We start from the raw sequence: 16,116 nt of genomic DNA on the forward strand, positions 1-16,116 counted from the left end.
ATAATAATAGTATATTCATTGACATGTTTTCTTTTTCAAGTACATGCGGAACGTTTTTTAGTCATATTCACACGATTTAAGAATATATTCCTCGGACGCCATCACAAAACAAATTGACGTACTCACACCTCGACTTTCAGTCTCCGATTGGCGACGACTGCGAAATTTTGTTGCACCTACTGTTGAAAATTATTTTCCGTTTCAATTATGTGTGCTCTTAAATGTAAAAGTTATAAAAAATATTACAATATTAATAAGAGTTTATTTTTCAGGAGCACGGAGTAATACAGCTACCAGTATTCTATATTACACACAATAATACTGTGTAATCGTGTGGTGTCATAATATTATGTTTTGTTGTAACGTTAAAATTTTAACGAGGAGAAAGAGAACGCACCAAGCAGCCTCTCATCACGATGAGAGTGAAGAAGTGATATTGGACCTGGCTTGGCAGAGAATTTCAACCTAGCTCGCCTGTTCTTCAAGCCGATCGGATTCCGACGTCTTGGAAGGCCGCTAAATACTATCTATATAGTAGACACGGTAGAGCTACGAGATGCTGGTTTGACCTGGAACGAAGCAAGAAGACTTGCGAGCGACAGGGATTCTTGGAGGCACCACGTGGTGTCATATGCTCCAATTAAGTGGCGGATATGGCCGAAGAACAAGAAGAAGATATTTATAGGGTATTTACAAATTATGTATATAAATATTAGTTGAAGCTTTCTATAATTATTATACCTAGTTATTATATAACTATTATGTCTTCGTTACTACTCACTAGTGAAAATGGACATGTGATTATATATAGATTACGTCAAATTATGATGGGGTGATTTAATAAATAATATAATGAAAATAAACCTTCTGCTGGCGTATACTCAACGCATTTCATGCTACGACTCACCACGTGTCACTTTGATAAATACCTTCATAATGCAAACATCTGACGGAAAATTTAATATGTTCAAAATTAAATGAAATATCTGATGGTAGCCGCGAGTGTCTCAAAATAATATGCGAGATAAATGCCGGAAAAGTGGCACAGAATACTGAGATTATTCGCGGAAATTTTGCTTCAATTCAGTTAAGTATTTGGTATACAAAATTATAATCATCTATTATGAAGAATTGATGTGTAGAAATATTATATAATGAGAAATGTGAATTGATAAAAATTACATAGGTTTGATGATATTTATCTAAGTACCTACTCTTAAATAAATAAAATATTTTCTGTAAATACTTTTAGTGTTTTAGACATCTAGGCTTAGTAAAAGACAGTAACAGTCCATACCAGGCGAATATTTAAAGCCTACCTTCTTAAGAAAAATATTGTTTAATTACATATTGACATGTTCTATAAAATAATTTAATTTGCCAACGACAGATATCGTATAATATGTAGGAATGTATACAGATTACAAAATAATATGCAAATGTTAAAAAAAAATATAGCACAGCGCACTATCTGTCTTGACGTAAACATAAACGTCAGATTATTTGTGAAGGAATTTTGACATTTTTTTGTATGGACTTTACGTCAAGTAACCTCAGCCAGTCTATTGAATTGTATGGAATTTGGTAGGCTCCTATCGCAGAGCCTAAAATCTTGGTGCATAATATTGTTGTCATGAATGGACGTTGTCCAAAATAATTTATAATTAGATAATTTATAAAAAATATATGCCGTTTAATCGCATATTAATAATAAATAAAGATTGTTTTTTTTAAATAAAAATAATTTTATTTAATGATTTTTTATTTTTATAAATGTTTTGAAAAATACCTAATTTAAACTCATCGCTGAATTTATGTCTTCAGTGAGTTTTTGAAGTTTCATTGAATTAGTGTGTCGTTGTCATTAGTAGTAATATCGTATTATCTTCTTATTTCTCGTAAGTATAATACCTGACAAGTGTACTCTTTTTCTCAGACCTCCACAGCCAACCTCTTTCTAAAAGCCACCCTTCGCCATTGGTATAAGCGTAATGAATATTATTTGAATTTAAATCAATTTACTCGAATCTGTTTTTGACTGATTATTCTTTTAAATACATGTATATATGAAAATTATAATAATGTTACTAGTATAGAATATAAACACATTGCAAGTTAGTAGTAATTGAATGTCTTACCTGCAGTAGTAGTGATACGGAGACAATGCCTTGCGCTTTATGAAGCGCCTCTGAAAAGTTCGAGTAAAGCTGGGAGTTGAACCCGAATATTTGAATCTGAAACATGACAAAAGACATAGCGGATGTGAGTTTGCTCATTCTGACGATTAGCTGATTAAAGCTTAAGTTAAAAGCTTTGTTTGAAGTACATTTACTAAAATAGGTATCTAAACACCACATTGAGTATAGTTAAATTAGTAACTTATTGATGATTTTGTTAAAAGCACTATTTCACTTACTATTATTATAATATTAAACAATATATACTTAGATTAAGTAATGTTTCAAGTATCAAAACGCAAAGAAGCAATAATACTTTCTGAGACATAACATATGAATTCGGCTAACGATTGGTTAAAGGTCCTTATTGCCAAATCTGCCAAAATCTACTAAGTAAAAATACATTTTTGGTTTTAGTGAAACAAGAGCCCAAGTTTTAATCGTATATATTATGTTAAATTATTAGATTGTTTTGACATAATCTTTAAATATACAGTATTTTTACTTAGCAAGGCAGAAATGCAGAGATCTCAAAGTTAAGTTAGCCTTAAGACGAATCCTTTACCTATCAGATGCACATAGAGGAAAAATACGAAAGTTGCAATTAGAGAAAATTTATTCTATATTAATTAATAAATATGTATCTGAAAGCAATAAAAAGAAAACATATTTTTATTTTATGTCAAATATAAACATATAATTAAAAAAATGTTATTAAATGTGAATTTGTTAATGGATCTCATTTTTTATGGTCAAATTTATTATTAAAGTTTAGTTTATTAAGTTTTCTCTAATGTTATATTAAGATTTTTGACTAATTCAGAGTTTTTATATTTTTTATATTTATTTTAAATAACATCAATTTTTATAAAAATATGATTGTGTATAACTTGAAATCCGTTTTATTTATATCAAATCTTATTTAAGTATGGTCCCAATATTAAAGCTTGATTACATTATTTAGCAATGTTTCACCTATTGGCCTTATTTATTTTAATAGTATGAAAACATATTTTTATTTTACGAAATAAATTTTTGTATATCCGTTAGATTATAAATATTCAATAATTGTTTCACGGAATATTAAATATAAGGATAGGGATTGTAAACAATGTAATAATACACATGCAAATAAAAAATAATTAATTTATTTTTAATTACCAATAATATCTATCAATAGTAAATTGGATAAATTATCAATCTACTATTCAGAATTGATAGTATCCAAGATGTTTTGTTTTCTACTCGACACTGGTCTGTTTGTTTGAGATCTACATTTTAATATCATAAAATAAAGGAAACCTATTTCAATTATTTTTTATTTTTACGTATTTTCTATGTTGACGTTTTTGGTAATAAACTATCAATATATTTGTTAATTAAAATACATTGTTATAATACTGACTTATTCCATATAATTCAAGAAAGATCAAGAATAGTTTCATCCGCTTAGCAAGTGCATTTATTATTATATATTTTTTAAGTTATTTCAATTACTTTTCACCAAAAATTGACAGTTTATTTAAAGATGTTATAGTCTGATAGTTATTTAAATATTGTGAATATACATTAATAGCTCAACGGTTTTGCAAAGCAAAACCAAGATTATATATAATCGTAAATGAAATGCCAGTATACTCAATCATTATCATCTATTATATAATATTATATGCATTATGTAATGAGTGATATATTATAATTAATTGTATCTTTATAATTATTAAAGCTTTATTACGTCTTGGGTACTGTTTACTTTCATTTAGATATACTCGTACTACACGCATATTGAATTCAATCGGTGGGTAAATGGTAAATAATCATTCACATGAAAAAACGTCAGTGGATATAACTCCACTCTGTATAAATCAATATTCTCCAATATGGTTATTTACTTTCGCTTTAAACATATATTAAAAAATTTCCGTCTTATTAATAATATTATCATTCTAAAATCTCGTAAATTATGCATTTGAATAATGATTATTTGATGATTTTGTATATAGGTACATAATAAAGAAATATTTAAATAGGTACATATTTTTTAGTGTTGAAAAATGGAATCATTATGAAGTACGTAAATTTTTAAAACAAATATGAGGACTCGTCGTTTTCTTATTATGTTTTAAAAAATTAAAATATTTAAAAATAATAATTATTATAATATGCACATCAAAAAATCTATTGACGGTTTTACATTTAATAGAATAGGTATAACTTATTCATTCAGCCCCTTTCACTGACAGGGTAAAAATATATTGAAAAAAAAAATATTGTAACAATATAATATATTATGATCCATTTAAAATTAGAACCCAAAATGTTAAATAAGGTTGTTTGATGCTTTAGCCAACTAGCTATGACATTCATAATACATTAAGTAAACATAATTATATTTTTAAATATGCCGACACATAATATAAACTACTAAAATGGCATAATAATTGCTATGGTGTGAATGGTTTTCAACTTAGGCGTGAATTTGTCCCAATGACCAGAAGGGTATTTCCCAACATTGTTCGGAAACACTTTGTTAAAATAATGACAAAAGTTTGCGCACGCCCTAATGTAATTATTGACACCTGTTTTCTTTCTACTCATTCCATCGAATATGCCGAACGTTTAAAATTTCCCGCTTTTTCAATAATTAACTTTTTATATTACACGATTTAAGGTCAAATATATATATGAAACATTATTACATCATAAAAGTAACAAAATCGTTATCATTACGTGAAAATAAAAGAAGCTTTTGAATAGTTATCGATGTCATTAGTCTGTGTGAAATTCATCAACTATAAATAATTAGTTGTAATATAATACATTCCTTTATTTTTATTTTGTTGAGAAGTGGATGTCAGCCATTAATTATTTGTTGAGTATATTCCTTCGATACGTTTGATCCAAGCACATGTTATTCAGTAATCTAAAATGTTTATTATTTTAAAATTCTTTTTGTTCTGAAAGCTCAATATAATATATTATATTAGTGAACATACATAATTTTGAAAACACTTCTGAGAAAATATATTATAACCAATAGATTTTTTTTTTTTGAAAAACTAGGACACCCCGCAGGAATCGAACCGCATCTCTCAGATATTGCGCCCATGCACATAGACCACCATGCTAAAGGCGTCATACTTAATTGCGACAAATTTTAGATTTCGTGTGGAGAAAAAGGTAACTGATCTCGAGTACGGTATAAACTTAATCACGTGTCAAGAATAGGTCATACGTCGAATATTGACAACTGCTCTCGGTTTATGCAATGACGCTCATTTAATATTGGTGCATTTAAGGTTGAACCATACACTATTGCACATCTATAATGCGTGGTTTATTTTTGCGTATTTATCACACACATTCAAATTTATTGTATTGGGATATAACCTATCAGAGATAAAGAATATTATATAACGTTAAGATAGTGCAGAGAGACTGAATGTGACCGACTGGGGGATGATTATGCGGTCGGCTATCAAGAAGAATGGTCTGTAGTGCCGTTTTAACTAAGTAAGTAAAATTAATGTGTTCTTGCCGTTTTTTTTTTAATTTTAGATATGACGATTTTTAAACAAGATTATGACTATCCAATTTTGGATTATTCTTTTCAATTAACTATATATTATTAACCATCCTCCAATATGCAATTTTTACCGTTACGTGCTATATTGTGGGTGGTATATTAATGTGTTGCCCAAATATTCCACCTACTTGATGTAAGTATGCGGAAAGAAGAAAAACAAAATGTTTGAAACAAGTTGTTTTTGTTTCTCGTAGATCAATAAAAGATGTAGGAGTTTTCGAAATCAGTTGAGTCACAATGCGAAAAGTTGCTCCCCGACTGATGTTTACATTATGTATTTACAAAGTGACTTAGTCACACTCCGACACGGCGCTCATGCATCACCATATCAAACTTTTTCATACAAGTATTATAAGAAAAATAAAAAAATAAATATAGAAGAAGTTGACTTCTTTATTTGAATTGAAAACAGTTCCCCCATATAAATAAATATAGGCGAAAAGAAAATCAGGAAATTTATATATATTTTCTATGTCTTTAGAAAATAACGAATAGGTATTTGGTATTATATTTGAAATTAATTGGCCTTATCAACTAGTATAGTATTAGTTTAAGGCTCTTTATAATAAGTTTTTACGCAGAACGCAAGAATGACACACGTAAAAACTATTGTAGTTAATTATTATCTTGACTTGGATATTTGTATTTATTGACCTTGACCCGTACGACCTTGGTTGACTGCAGTGACGAAGGGTGGAGGTAGGCTGTTGAGATCTGACATAAATAGGGTACACTAAACTTTATCTATCAAACGTATTTGTTTTAATTTAACTAGGTACGACTATGATGTGTAAGTTTTGTTTGTTAGTATTTAAAATTCAATTAATCCAAGCCATAGTAAATAATAATCAAAAAATATTTATTTATATAATAAAAACACACTTGTTATATTATTATGTATTCTTAATTCAACGAAATTGTTTAATTGCATTAATCGGCATAGTTTAATTTTAAAATTTCTTTTATTTTGTTAACTGTCAATTCATGGTCGAACTGCATTGTATTGTTGTTTAATTTAATAAAACGCATTTTTTTTTTGTAGTACTTATTCCAGTTTTAATCAATAAATTAGGACCGGTTTCGTCCGCCTCAGAGGGAAAGGGACATGTCCCTCTGAGGCGGATGAAACCGATTTTATTGATTAAAAGTGGAATAAGTACTGCAAAAAATGCGTTTTATTAAATTAAACAACAATAAATTATAAAAACTAACCAGCACCATCTGTAAGTTAAATGAAAATAAATAAGTATAGCTTTAGAGTTTAGTGTGGAGAATTTATGTCGAATCTTAACAGCCTACCTCCACCCTTCGCCACTCATTAATTGTGATAACGTGATATTAATAAACCACGTGACATGCAAGCCAAAGTAATAATAGCTCGAAAAGTATTTAAAAATATTCCAAAAATGATTATTAAATCGGATGATTTTGAATATTTGGAAACGACGATATTTTTTTTATTGTCGTAAAAATTGTTTTTTTTTTATAGAATAAGGGATTTGTATTGAACGAGAATTGTCTTAGACAATTTTATTATTAAAATTATATTATTAAATAAAATAATATAACAATACTCATATTATGAAAACTTTTCGTATCTCCAGTGTTCTAAAAAACCGCCACGGTGGCATGACAAAGAATATTTTGTTTACTTTTTATGTCATCTTTTCACGCACGTAGCAAAAATATGATTTGTCCCTTGATCTTTTGCCGCGAGAGATAAAAAAAAACTGAGAAGGGTGGAGGGTGCGTTTCATATTCCGACGGAATGCCACGTGGCTTTGACGTTTGATTTAGTTGTCCCATCTACTGGCGGAACTGCTCGCTTCACTATTGGAGCTTTACGTTACACAATGTATGAAAAAAATACTAAATTTGACTCAGAGTAATAATATTAAGAGAGTGGCTATTGTTCGGTAAAATGAAGCAGTGTTTCTTGCGTTCAACGTACAGTAGATACTTAATTTACTGACGTCGACGCGTCGGTTCATAATTAAAGTATGTAATAACTACTTTGATTTTGATTTAAAATAAAAAAGCCGATAGCCTATAGTGGCTCAATTTAGAAAGCGCTTCAGAGAGTTCTATACGAGCCATTATTTAAATTTTGTTGTAATTAAGTATGGTACCTTTAGCAGAGTGGCCTTTGTACGTGGGCGCAAATCCGAGAGATGCAAGTTCGATTCCTTATTAATTTTCCTACATTTTTCAAAAAGATTTTTTCTATTGATTATAACGTATTTTCTCATAAGTGTTTTTTATTGAATTAAATTATGTATGTTCATTAACTATAAAACGTTATAACATAATTTTGCTTCCAATTACGGCTAAACATATCATAGTTAACCATATTTTACACTAAATTAACTAAATATAATCACCACTCACTTTATATTTAACACAAAAACAATAAATTTCAGCAACTTGCAATTTTTAAATGAATGTAGTCATTCAAATCAATATTTACCGGCGACGTGTACAGAAAATATTTAATTCAGGCGTAAAAATTAAATCTTACTCTAATGCATATTGCGGAGATATAAGCGTGCGGAATGCTTTCTCATTCGCACTTATGGTTCGCTTTTGTTTAGGCCTTGAAATTTTACATTTGGCTAGAAATATTCTTCTTTTTTTAGTATGTAAATATTAATTACTGATGAACAAATATAACTGTCTAAAGTCAGCGGCGATTTTATTTGATACAGATGATACAATAAATTCGTCAAAAAAATGAAAAAGGCCCCCTAAAACAGTTCAAATCAGTCAAAAAATATTATTAACTACTCATACTAACATTTTAAAAAGAACAAACTATTACTCAAAGTGTAACAATAAAAGGGACGGTTTATGATTTAATTTTTTTATAGCGGGGTCTTCAAAATTAGTGCCTTGTGCTTTTAGCTCCCCAAACTACCACTAATATAGTGGTAGAATAATCTCCGTAGAAGCGATATTTGCTGACTGATTTTGTGGCTAGATTTTATCAAAAGTTTGTAAGCTTTTAAATTTTAAATAGATATGACTTTTATAATGTACAATATAATTATGCAGTCAAAATGTAAAAAAAATAGTAATACAATTGTGTTGTATAATGTCTCATGCTTAATGGCATAATATCTGGTCAAGATTTCTGAACTTTGTGACAAAGTGTGCACTAACTTTACTCCAAGGAAATCTCATCTTAATTTTATCTGTCGTTTTGTTAACATTGATCTTTTAATTAATTGTTCAAATAACAATTTTGTGAATTAAATTGGAGATCAGACCTCATATAATCAATTTGTGAGTTATTTACAATGAGTACACATTGGTAGGAAACTGTAGTTTTGGAGGATTTACAATGTTATGTCTAAGTAATTACATTCAATTTTGTTGCTAATTTCATAAATAATTTAAAGTATTTACTCATTGCAATAATGTATATTAGTATTTGTTATTAATACACGAAACAGTTTTAATTCGTTTAATATATTATTGGTTCTTATAGGAGTATATTAAGTTTATTGTTCAGCATCATTATTATAGATTCTGCATTTTTTCAGTAGGTATTATTATAAATTTTGATGTAGGTATTTTAATATACAAATATGTTTATTTGTGTATAATCTAAAATATCTATATATCATTATTTAATGATTCTGTTAAGCTCAGAAAAATTAAAATTAATATGGTTAGATTCCATAATATTTTAGGAATATTTTATTCAATTAGTTTTCGTGTCTTGATGTAAATATTTTTTTATGTCAGTTGACAATATATTTATATTTCAGGATTTTTGGCCTATGGGTCGCAACCAAAAATTGAGCAACATAGCATATTGAGTGGGTCGGTAAATATTTTAGAATAAAGAGCTAATAAAAGGACTAGAAGAAAAAAAGAAAAAATATTACTCTAAATAGGATCGCCATTAAAAAAGTTAAGAAACCCTGTATTAACCAGATATTGCCATATATTATCGTAAATAAAATATGTGATTTAGTTACTTAATTGTATTTCAATTAATAGTTATGAAATTTCATTTTCCTCTTTATCTGATTTTTTGAAGAGGAATTTTATCAGTTTGGCCATCAATCTAAAATAGATAATATTGCAATATTATTTTAAATTATATCTCATACATTTTTGTCTCAATAAAAAAAGCAATAGAATAAATAAGTAATACTTTGTTATTTGATGTTATCATAATACATACTTTTGTTAAAGAGTTTATGTATGTCTGTGTATATGTAAATACATAAAAGAAAACTTCTAGGTCAGAAAACTATTGCAATAGTTTTTCCAATGGGAGAAAACTGGATATCTTTTACAAAAATATATCCATTGAAAAGAGTCTTCGTAGCTTAATGCAATGAAGATGATTCGTGGCGATGAAGATACAATCACAAAGTATATGAAATTTCTAATGATTCCTGAACCATTTTACATGTGAAAGTGGGGCGACTCCATAGGGCAGGCCATATCTGAAGGATGAAAGATACCCACTGCGGTGGTTGCACTGTATATAAAAAGGCACAGCATCCCGAAAGGTTATGCAGTGAAGGAAGCTAGTGGCAGATAAGAGGGAACAGAAACGTTTTCTGGAGGTGGCCATTACCCACAGTGGGTTACAGTACCAATAATCAATGCAATATGTTATCTGAAAAAGTCTTAGACTTATCGTATTAGAAGAATTCTACAAAAGCTTGTGAAATTGCAACTTTGTTGTTTCTCTCACTACTATGGTACAGACCGAAGTAGTAATATTGCAGATATTAAGTAGATTACCATTTCTCAGGGTCTCCATAAAATATAGGTATCTTATCAATACCACTATAATATTATTAATTTGCATAAGATAATAAAAAACATTAGACAGAGTATCAGTAAATTGACATCTTCCAGTACGTCGATTCGTTAAATTGATACCCGGCAATCAATAGGTCATATACAAGAGTAAGTATGTTATCAGAAATGCATACATTATTAACTACCCACTTGGTCTTTGGAGTATGTCAGAAATCTAGTTTCAGCTTCCGTGGATTTTCTAAATAATATCTTTAAAATAAATAAATTGAAATTCATAAATGTGAATTGAAATTACTATTTATACCCTTTCAGAGATCTGATTATATCTTTGGCTGCATCCACTCGTGAGATTGACCGTGGGCAATCACCTGTCATATGCAAGGGAACGTTATCGGAAATGCGTAATGCATATCAATGCACCGGATGCACTACGTGACGGCCACTGCATAGCGTTATCTGTGAACGAATGTCAGTTGACATCTTCTCGCATGCGGGCTCTCAAAGACGCGGCGAATGGCAGTAAATACGACCGGAGCCGTCTTCGTGAATGATCAAACAATGAAATTTTTTATTGATATCTGTTTAAATTGACACCAAGGTAATTTGCATATTTCTTAAGAATAGTTTTCAATTTACGAGATCACTAAACTGTTCTCCATTATTACCATCATAAGTTTGGATTAATGAAAGTATTGCCACATACTTTTGCTGAACAATTTAAATGCTTTTAGGTTACATTTTAAGGGTTTTCTACCTCTTGGATAGATAAAATTCTTCTTCTTCTTCCACGCTATCACGTCCCAACGTTTAGGCATAGGGCAAGCAAAAGTTGGCGCCACTTCCTTCGGTCCATCGCCAACTCCTGCGCCTCCCGCCATGTCAGACCTGCAGCACGTAGGTCGCTTTTGTAGCACCGCTGCGTCGGCCACGGCGACAGAACCATTGAGGCTGTGCCACAAGGGTACGAAGGCCAAAGGTTGGTATTACTTCAGTGGGGTATGCCTTGATGCCAGATCAGGTGTGCTTCCATTTGAAACGCTGAGTATGTCGACTATCCATGATAGCTCTGCCAACAAATCCTACCTCTTACCTCTCCGTGGGGGTTCCAAGGCAATGCAGCATGCTGTAGCAGATAGAGGAGAGTGCAAGGCGAATCACCAGCGCCTAAAAACTGGTACATTCTGGCTACGGAAAGGAAAACCCATACAGAAAACCAGGGCATGTTCAAGGAAGGTGGCAGCCCCACCAGTGACCTCGGGTGCTGTGAGATGATTACCTACACACCCTAAAACAACAGATTAATCCAAGCACAGGGAAGCCTCGGACCCCCGTTTCCATCTTGACGACCTCGCCTGAATTCGGTAAACGATTCTGTTTTGGAACCTACAATATCCGTACTCTTTGGGACACGTATTTCGGATGCCGCCAAAGAGTGCGGCAAGAGATAAAATTAGATGATTATATTTGTCCAACGATTGCCTCTTCTTTTGATTGAGTATAAAATTAGTATTTGAACAATTTCCATCCTAAGTACCCTCCTAACCTCCGCGTTCGAAAATTTGTACGTATGTAGTTTGCCGTATCATACTTTACCATAAAATGTTGTCTCTGAAATATAAGGCCGTATATTAAAGACCGTCCAACCACTTTGGGTCGTAAAGTACTGACATAAAATTCATGTCTAAATAAAACATGGTTCTTGTCGGTTAACACTTAAACCACCGACTAGACGCTCATGCTTTTCCACAAGTTTACCTTCGAAAACCGGTTTGTATCGGGAAGCCCGTGTATGTGGACGGGAAAACTGTAGCTCGCGCAAACTAAAAAGCGCTGTAAAAGTGTTCCTTTTTTTTGCATAAACTATACTGCAAAGGCAAGTCGCTGCCATCTGCCGACATTTTACAGAAAGTCAGCACCAAAAAAAAATTGAAAATATCCAATATACTGGATTATTTGTTAGGCTAGGTCAGGTTAGGTTAGGTTTTCATTCTTGAATCCATGAATTTTGCGAAAATCAGCTATTAAAATTGAATTGACGTTCATATTGAATCTAATGAAATTTGAGACCGTATAGTATACCTACGGTCATCTATTTCCGATAATAAAGCTTACGGTGAACTGTGCTACGGTGAAATATTTTACGTACGAATTACATATTACCCCTAACCTCGGCCCATATGCAACAATAACTTAAAGCAATAATGCGCTAAAACTTTAGTGTCATTTAAAGAAAAGTACTATAATTATTTATTGTTGATTTATTATTGTTATTTTTATTAATTGCTTATAGTTTTAAAATGTAGAAAAATATTCATACACCTGCCAAGTGTTTTTAGATTCACATAGCATGAAAATCGATCACTAATTTAATTTATAATACATTCTGGACTTCTTTGTAAACTTTCATACGTCCCATGACTGGTAAGTAGACAACCAACAAATAAAGTTACCAAGTTAAATTCCTGGGAATCGTAAACTAGACAAGGGGGCGGACTAAGGGCTATTTACAAGTGGGGTGAGGAGGAAATACGTGGTACAGTCCATATAAAAATTCCGCGTGACTCATGATGGGCTTTTAATATATCGAATTTGTCAATCACGGCAATGGAGTGGGACAGTTGATTGACTAAAAAAGACACCAATATGTACACGTTTGTAATAATAAGTAGGTACTTTTTTTATGTCGACAATTGAATAAATATTGACAGTATTTTATAAAAGCCAAAGGAAAGTGTATATATGATCGTAATGGTATTGAAAATTTGATTCTTTGTAGAAATACATCAATAACAAAAATACAATGAATTCTAATATAACATAATACAAATCTAATCTGACGGGTTATTGTTGTTTTTATGGGGCATTGTAATTTTAAATAATATTATTATAATATTTTATTGTAGTTTTTATTCAATACAAAGATCTCTTCATATATTGAATTAGTTTTATCCACTCTATCTGCAACTGCAATGTTATTACGTAATATGTTGATTAACATAATCATTTTTGACTCTCCAATTCTCGGCAGCATTTTTTTCACTAGCGTTTCAGGTTCAAGATACTGTCTAAGAAAACGAGTTTCCGGGTAAATAAAACCGATATATTTTCAGATGTCTAAAATCTGATGAAGAATCAAGAAAAGGCTATTTACTCGTAAGAAGGTTCTCTAAAATAATAAAAATTGGTTGGTTAATATCGAAGAATACCGGTTAGCAAAAACCAAATTAATGTCACGCAATCTGAGCTATTCGAGAAATTTAAGTCAACTATTAATTATTAATATCTCAAGAGCACAAATACTTGACAGGAGATTACATTCTCGTTGGATCTAATATGTGAGAAACACGATTTATGAAGGAATCACAGTTGAATACGTGTATTAAATAAGGCTCTAAGTACCAAAAAGTAGTATTGCCTGTAGTTACAAAATACTGAGTCATTGCAGTAAAATTTCATGAAGCAGACCTTTTGAAAAATGTAGTTTTACAGTGTGAAGCAATCACGGCAGCTTCTATAATTTTAGGTATTAAGAACTCGCAAGTGTCAACACACTATCGTCAGCTATTTTATATTCAATGCCGTTGACCACTGCAGAGCTACTTACACCATTATAAATAAAACACGCCAACGGACTTACAACGTCGACAGGTTCAATTATTTTGCTGTATTTTTTTGACTTGCTTGAGGCACTTAGACTATAGTTGAAGTTATTGGCGTTGGTATGTAGAACATTTTTCTATAAAAATCTCAGTTTTTATGTTTTTGGTACTTAGCGCCTTAATTAATACACGTATTCAGTTGTGGCCCGTAAAACGCTCCCAGATGAACAAATATGGTTAAGATGAACGTAAAGATGCTTAGTGTAATGGACAGGGGGGAGAAAATTAAGGGTAGAGATTGTTGAATAATGGTAATGCAATTGACCATGGATCTGAATGGTTTGTAGCGTCTGATTAAGTAAGTAGTCACAGGGCATGGCCTCTTCTGGATTTTTTTCGACACTATTCAGTACTGCTGCTTTCAAATTATTTTGTACAAACATTTTTAAATCTCTCGTAGTGAAAACCATCTACCTATTTTAAGTCTCGGCTTTCCAGATTGTCGTTTGTTCTTACGAAAAACATAAGTGGTTTAGTATAAGTCATCTGGGACACTTTGGCGTTTGTAGATATTATAATGATATACCTTGCTCATTTTCACTTTGTCAGTGGTCTCATTATCAATATTCACGGTATTGTTATTATGATTATTGACATAGTTTATTTGAGCAATTAATTGCCGGCGTGATAATAGAACTATAAGCCTTTTTTAAAGTATTACGACATAACTAAAACTACAAATACTGCAAATACTGTTTGACAATAATTGACAACAATTAATTATTAAAGCTATTACCGCTATTATCCTTTATAATTTTAGATATAAGTACCTAGTTTGTAGACAATTAAAAAATAGGTTATTAATAACAATGAATTTTTTTTGTATTCATTCCTGAATAATGTTGCAATCTAAAGTGGCTAAACAAAAGAATTGCAAAAATTCTGGAATTAATAAATAATGGATCCTCTGCTGTGTGTTATTATTTATTCTGAAATATTTCCGTGAACTCTCTATGGTACTTAATTTTATTCGGAATGAATATTTTTATCTTGAATTATTAATTCAAACACGTTGCAGATATTTGCAATAAAAAGTATGGAAAATACTAATTTATTATAGCAACAAAATACATTTTTTTTTATTGAGAAAAAAGAATACGAGGTTAGCAAATATGTTTTTTTATGTGGTACGACTGTATTCATAGAGACAGCTGCAAACATCGTCGTCAAAGTTTGTTCAGTCCATTAATTGTGTTTGGAGACTGACTGATCTTACTGGCCTGAGGCCAATCGAAACTGTTGTTATGTAGAGGTTTAATCCATGTATAAGTTTTTCATTGCATTTTCATGCATCCGTAGTATTATCGTCGACCATAAACTAATGATACAGATATAGAAAATTACTTCTATCAACATTTTGTACGTTTCAAGATAATCAAAATGTAAAATTTCAAATTATCAATAAATCTTTTATTTTTATAAATATAAATAAATTATGTCAGTATTGTATTGTTATTAAGTAGTTACAGTCTAAACATATTAGTAAAAAAAATACGTAAATTTATATGATAAGTTTGATCGTACTCTTATTATTATTATTGGCTCTATAATCCAATGTGGATCTGGGCCAGTTTTTCTAATCGGGATTTTTACAATGTGTCATAAAAATTGGGATTTAAGATCAGAAAGCGGGACAACATAAAAAAAAACGCATAAGTAGTTCAATGTTTGTAATGGTTAGTTCTGCAATATCAATCATAAATGACACAGCACAAAACTCTTTAACTATCAAAATAATAATAATAATAAACAATATTTTTTCTGACACTCGCCTGTTTGTAATTGGCTAAAGATTTTACTTCTTAAACAGTTTCATTCAGCTGCTTAATGTATTGCTAAAATTTGGTAAAATTCAGCAGATGAGCATAGTATCATGTTGAATTGAATAAGTAATTCCGATTTTACCAAC

The 16,116-nt window shown here is 30.6% G+C and overlaps 1 protein-coding gene across 1 annotated transcript in view; it reads right to left on the reverse strand.

Annotated features, from left to right (window-relative positions):
* Nucleotides 1–16,116, reverse strand: part of CARPB (Carbonic anhydrase-related protein B) — a 442,936-nt gene that overhangs the window by 105,928 nt on the left and 320,892 nt on the right. The window contains exon 5 of the mRNA XM_085958793.1: nucleotides 2,139–2,234. Coding sequence (XP_085814919.1) covers nucleotides 2,139–2,234 — 96 coding nt within the window. The remainder of the gene's footprint in view (nucleotides 1–2,138; nucleotides 2,235–16,116) is intronic.

Source organism: Rhyacophila brunnea, unplaced genomic scaffold (genome assembly GCF_057557595.1).
Source record: "Rhyacophila brunnea isolate RB1 unplaced genomic scaffold, BYU_Rbru_1.0 scaffold_8, whole genome shotgun sequence".
Lineage (NCBI taxonomy): Eukaryota > Metazoa > Arthropoda > Insecta > Trichoptera > Rhyacophilidae > Rhyacophila > Rhyacophila brunnea.